Here is a 6,000-nt window from a genome sequence, read left to right on the forward strand (position 1 = left end):
TCGCCCGATACCTTGGCGAGCCTCTCGCCTGCCCGTCTCCCTTTACCCATCTCCATCTCCATCTCCACCTCCATCGCCGTCTCCCATCTCATTCTCTTTGCCCATCGGAGCCGCCGCCGCCGCCGCCGTCACGACCACCTCGTTCCAATTCCTTGGACTCTTTACGCGCTCCTCCCCCCGGACCCTCGCACCCTCGCACCCTCGGAACGCCGGACCCTGCTCATCCACATCTCGACAAAGCATCGTCCAAGGGTCGTCTCATCGTCGCCGCCGCCGTCGTCGTCTCCCTGTACCATCTCTGCCGGCCAGCACACCTGCTCGCCCGCCGCCCACTCCCCGTCGCTTGCTTCCATCGTCTGCCTGCCATCGTCTCGTCGCCCTCGCCCTCCCTCTTTGCGTGCCCGGAAGAGTCACCAACCGCAACCACCCTCCTTGCCTCGCCTCCCTCTCCTTGACTCTCATCTCCAATCGCACTACTGCTCCCGCTCTTGGCCTCTTCCCCTCTCGAACCCGCCCTCGGCCTCGACGCTTGCTCCATATTGTCTCAACCCCGGTTCCTCGGGCGCACGGACGCTCCCAGACAACCGCCGCATATCGCTCGGCCCGGCCTTCTACAGATCGAGGCCCATTCCAACTCGCTCCCTCTGCGCCTCTTCGGGCATGGGCTGCTGCCGGCCTGCATCGAGATATACGTCCCTCCCAGCCAGCCCGCCTAGCCTGCACATACACATCGATATCTCAACCCACCACGCACTCCGCCACTCGACGCCGTTGCCCCCGCCTCCGTCTCCGCGCCCGGTCAATTAGCACGCGCCACCCTGCCTCTGCCGGCATCCTTCCACACCCGCTTCGGAGCTCATCGACCGCGGAGCCGCCCTCTAGACGACCGGCCTCGTGCCTGGGATCTGGAAAACGTCAGACTGGCCCGCGCACGCCTCACCGCCTTCCTTTGGCTCCCCATACCCCGTCTCGCGGCCGCAGCCCATCACCCACGGGCGAAACGCACCGACCTCTTGCCCATTCGCGGCACGCGCAGCCCTTCTCTTGCAAACCACGACGCACCCGCACCCATCTCCTCTGCCCACCGCCAGCTGCACCGGGGGACTGCACCCGTCGCCCGCTCCGCACCACGCCACTTGCTTCTGCACTTCACGGCGCTAGATACCCACACATGTCTGCACCTGGGCCCGACTCGTGAGTAGCCGGCGCTCGCCTGCGTATGCATGCCTATACCGGCTAGCCAGGACAACGGCACTGGCCACACCTGGCTCCCCCATGCATGGAGCACTCCATGCGCTCGCTCCTCCTCCTCCCTGACACCCTCGACCTCTGCCTGCGATCATCGACACATCTGAAACCCTCGTTCCCCCCTCTTGACTGCTGACAGCCTCACGTAGCACACGATCAAGGCCGCCGTCCAGCATCCGACTCCATCGGACCAGTCACGGGAGGTGGGGCAACCGGCGTTTTCCACCAACTGCATCGATCCTGCCCCTCTCTTCTCAGCCGAGATCTGGCGAGACTACTGCTCGCCCGCCCAGCAGCAAGGCGCAGGCTACTCGAACAACTCCAGGGCGAGTTGCTGTGGGAGTTGCGCGCTCGGCCTTGCTTCAGCTGCACCGGCTTCCACATCCCTCGAGCCACTCCTCGCCTAGCCGACACGGCTTTGATCGGCCCACGACCTCTCCTGCGTACCCTGGCTCGGCCATACCCGCCCTTGACTGAGAGCGCCGTCCAGGACCAGGGCGCAAAAGCCCGGACCAGGCATTGGGCGGGCCCTCTCTGATACAAGATGTATCAGAATCACTGGCAGGACAGCGCCTCTACCTCGTCCTCGTCCACCTCTTGGGGCCAGAGTGTGTCCGATTCGGGCACCCGATTGGCCTATCAGGATGGCCAGCAGCAGCTACAGCCGCAGCAGCACCAGCAGCACCAGCAGCACCAACATCAGCAGTATCAGCAGCCTGGCGCGCAGTTCGGGCAACCGGGCCTCTCGTATGCCGGCAACTACTCCGAGCAGGGGCTCGGTCCGGCGCAGATCGGCTCCAGCAATACGCTGAGCGGCGCTTTGAGAAGCATCGACCCAGCACCTGGTTTCGACGCACCAGGCTCCGACATGATGCAGCTCTCCGACGCCTATCAGCAGCAGCAGCACCAGCACCAGCAGCAGCAGCAGAAGCCGAGGTCGTCGCAGGAGACTCATCTGCATACCCATGGTGTTGGGCCGCATGCAGCTCACGCAGCCGCTATGTCCGGCCAGGTACAGCAGGCGCCGTACGAGTACAGCCAGGAGATCGCCCTCATGGGCGGTGCAGACGATTATCAGCCGGCCGAGGACCCCTCGGCGTTTGCGGCCTTTTCGCAGCCCCAGCTCGACATGGACGAGGCGGGTCAGATCGAGTCGGGACTGCGCACCCTGTCAGGTAATAGCAGCTCGGCCATTTCACGGTCCAACACCAACGACATGAACCAGCTCGGGCACCACGAGGGCGCCTACTATTCGGGCAGCGCCTCTAGCAGCGGTGTCGAGGACCCGTCTTCCCAGCAAGGCTACGTCGCACCTCCATCCTCGACCGTCCACGATCCCTTCCAGCAGCAGCAGCAGCAGCAACAAGAACAACGACAATACCACCAGCAGCAGCAGCAGCAATACCAGCACCAAGAGCAGCAACAGCAGCAGCAGCAGCAGCAGCAGCAGCAGCAGCAGCACCATTCAATGAGCCAGCAGCCCGGGCAGCTGTTCTACAGCAGCGCCGGGCAGCAGCCTGCCGCAACAGATCCTGGGAACGGTGCCCAGCCGTGGGGGAACCAGCCCCACATGGCGATACCTGACGTCGGCACCCAGAACGGCATGTCCAGCATCCTCCAGCGGCCCAACAAGCCGTCTGCGCTCAACCTCGACCGGTCGCAGAGCGCCTTCAGCACGGCTGCCGACGGCACGTCGACCGATATGGGCCTAGGCGGCTACAATTCGGGCGTCGCAGGCTACGCGGACCTGCCGCATTCGGCGGCGAGCCAGGGCAGCATGCTGACGCCGCAAAACGCCCGCTTCGTGTCGGTGCCGCAGCTGCCGCCTTCGATGTTTGAGGATACGCCCTCCGGCAACGCAGCCGACGACGGCGGTGGAGCCGCAGGGCTCATGCCCGCGTTTGGATCCGAGGCAGGGTCCTCGACGAGAAGCGGCAGTGGGATCGGCTCGCTCGCCGGACAGGCGCAGCAGTACGGCGGGCGGATGGACGACGGCCGCGGCCGTCCGATGGCCAACATCAAGATGGAGGAAGGCGGCGAGGCTGCCGCGTTGGGCTGCGCCGTCGATGATGCGGCTCGAGATCCCGCCGTCGCCCGGCTCGCCGCTGCAGGCCAGCTGACGGCCAGTTCAGCCCGAGCTCGACGCTGTCGGGAGCGTTTTCCTCGCGGCCAGCAGCCGACCGGGCAGCCAGGGGCTCAAGTCGGTCGCCAGCTTCACCTCGTCGCTGGGAGCCGACTCGGTGGCCACCGACGGCAACGGGCGGCCGCGCTCCGGCTCCAACGGGTACGCCCTCGGCCGACCCACGATGGCGCTCAACCGCACCGTGAGCATGGGCAGCGGCGATGCCAGCTTCAGCCCCGGCGGAGGTGGCGGCGGCGGCGGCCATCCTGGATCGCTCACGCAGAGCCGCAGCGTGCAGAACCTGTCCAGCCCGGCGCAGAGCCTGCATGGCTCCTTGGGCCAGCAAAGCTTTGATCCGACCTGGGGAGCCGCGGGCCGCCAGCTCTCCTCACTCTCTCAGCAGTTCCAGAGCTCTGCCTTGGCCTCGCCCGCCCAGTCGCAGTACTCGCCGCAGACCTACTTCAGCCAGCCGCCGGCGCCGTCGTCGGATGTGGCGGCCTACTTTTCGCCGCCGCCGCCGCCGCCTCCCGTCGAGGGCGGCCACCGCTTCGGGTCTAGCGGCAGCCTCGCCTCGGACAGTCTCGATGCCAGCGGTTTCAGCGAGCAGCGCCTGTCCAACGCCCTCGCCGCCAGCGCGCAGATCAGCTCGAACCCCACCCCGACCCCGCAGCCGCACGGCCACGGCCACACCAACAACCGCGACGGACACAACACACCGACAATTATGGAGGAAGAGGACGAGGCTGGAGGCCTGCCTGCGGACCGCGAGCTGAGCAAGCCAGAGCCGCAGCTGCGCTCGGCGCCCAGCCAGACGCAGCTGGCCCACCTGCAGGCCGCGCAGCAGCAGCACCAGCAGCAGCAGCAGCAGGCGCTGCTGCACCGGTCGCGGTCCGGAGGCCTCGTGGCCAGCCCCAACACGGACACCACGTCGCCCTTCCAGCCGCAGGTGCCGTTCCAGCCCAACATGCGTCCGAGCCTCTACCAGCAGCTCTCGCTTACCGAGCTAAACCAGGTCCGGCAGCTGCACGGCACCGCGTCCGAGTCGCACATCGGCGACTGTTCCTCGTTCATCCAGTGAGTGCCGGGCATGCTGCAGCCGCGTCTCGACGACGCCTACCAGGCTGACCACGTGGCCATCGCTCCGTTCCCTCTGCACCCTCGACCGTAACCCCCACTCGTGACAGGGACATCATCCGACAATACATCACCACGACCAGCCGGCTCGGTCTGGGCGAGCGCAACGTCCTCATCATGACGACCAAGGTGGCGCAGAAGAGCTACGGCGCCGAGAAGAGGTTCGTCCCTGTGGCCTTGCCCGCCCCCGATCCTGCCTGCGCCTGGATTCTGACTGACAGCCCGATTGCCGCCGCCGATCGTCCTTCTGTCTCCTCGCCTCCCGCTCCCCCTCGCGTCCAGGTTCCTCTGCCCGCCCCCGATGGTGCTCCTGATCGGTAGCAGCTGGTGGAACGTGTGCGCCGACGCCTCGCGGCCTCCGCCGTTCCAGATGGGAGGCGCAGGTGCCGGCGAGACGGACCCGGTGCCCACGGTGCTGTCGCCGCCCCGGCTGACGATCAACATTAGCGGCGAAGCGGCGATCCAGGATGGAGCCTTGGAATGGGCCTCGAGCAGCGGCAAGCTGATCGACGTCGGCAACCCTTCGTCGGACATGGCCATCTCGGGCCGCTGCATCGGCAAGCAGCTCTACATCTCCGACGTCGACGAGAAGCGGCGCCACGTCGAGGCGCTCGTGTCGATCTCGGTGCCCGGCGCCTCGCCGCTCGACCGTCGGCTGCTGGGCACGTTTGCCAGCAAGCCGATCAAGGTGATCAGCAAGCCGAGCAAGAAGCGGCAGAGCTCGCGCAACACTGAGCTCTGCGTCAACCACGGCTCCGTCATCTCGCTCTTCCACCGCCTCCGCTCCCAGACCGTGTCGACCCGCTACCTGTGCGTCTCGGGCGCGCCGTCGTGGTTCAAGGGGTCCGACAACATGCCCTTCCTCAACATGAACCCGCGCGAGATCAAGGGCCAGGAGACGCCGTCGTGCTTTGTGGCCAAGATGTCGAGCTGGGACCCCTTTATCATCTACCTCGTCGACCCCAAGAAGCGCGCCGACGCCGCCGCGCCCGCCCAGCAGCAGGCGCCGCCGCCGGTCAAGGGCTACCCGCCGCCGCCGCCCAACGCGCTGCCGACGAGCGGCCTGACGAGCTCCCAGATGACGGTGCACTACAACCAGCCGATCGTGCTCCAGTGCCTCAACACGGCGGTGGTGAGCCCAGTCATGGTCATCCGCAAGGTCGAAAAGGGCACCACGGTCCTCGGCGGCGGCTCGGCCGGCGGACCGGGGCAGTATGCGCGCGAGGCGTTCGGCGACCCGGTGTCTCAGCTGCACAAGATTGCGCTCGAGGCGCTCGAGGACCCCGTCGCCGCCGTGCCGCGGCCCATGGGCGACTCGGGCGAGGCCCTCTCGCCCGGCCAGGGCGGGCCCTTCCTCGCCTGCCTCAACGAGTCGGTCGGCATGCACCGGCCGAGCGAACCGCGCAGGTGGGTGTCGAACCCGTTCAGCGTGCCCTCGACGCCGACGACGCCGGTCACGCCGATGAACCTCGCCGCCGCCGCCGCCGCCGCCGCCG

At 67.2% G+C, this 6,000-nt stretch overlaps 1 protein-coding gene across 1 annotated transcript in view; it reads left to right on the forward strand.

Annotated features, from left to right (window-relative positions):
- Window positions 1-1,792: 1,792 nt before the first annotated feature.
- The window catches only part of PFL1_03231 (uncharacterized protein), a gene marked incomplete at both ends in the record, with an annotated part of 5,273 nt that continues 1,065 nt past the window's right edge, over window positions 1,793-6,000 (forward strand). Inside the window, 4 exons of the mRNA XM_007880746.1 lie at window positions 1,793-3,297; window positions 3,425-4,444; window positions 4,555-4,665; window positions 4,787-5,933. Of these exons, the coding sequence (XP_007878937.1) occupies window positions 1,793-3,297; window positions 3,425-4,444; window positions 4,555-4,665; window positions 4,787-5,933 (3,783 nt within the window). The remainder of the gene's footprint in view (window positions 3,298-3,424; window positions 4,445-4,554; window positions 4,666-4,786; window positions 5,934-6,000) is intronic.

This window comes from Pseudozyma flocculosa (genome assembly GCF_000417875.1).
Source record: "Pseudozyma flocculosa PF-1 unplaced genomic scaffold scaffold00009, whole genome shotgun sequence".
In the NCBI taxonomy this organism is placed as follows: domain Eukaryota; kingdom Fungi; phylum Basidiomycota; class Ustilaginomycetes; order Ustilaginales; family Ustilaginaceae; genus Pseudozyma; species Pseudozyma flocculosa.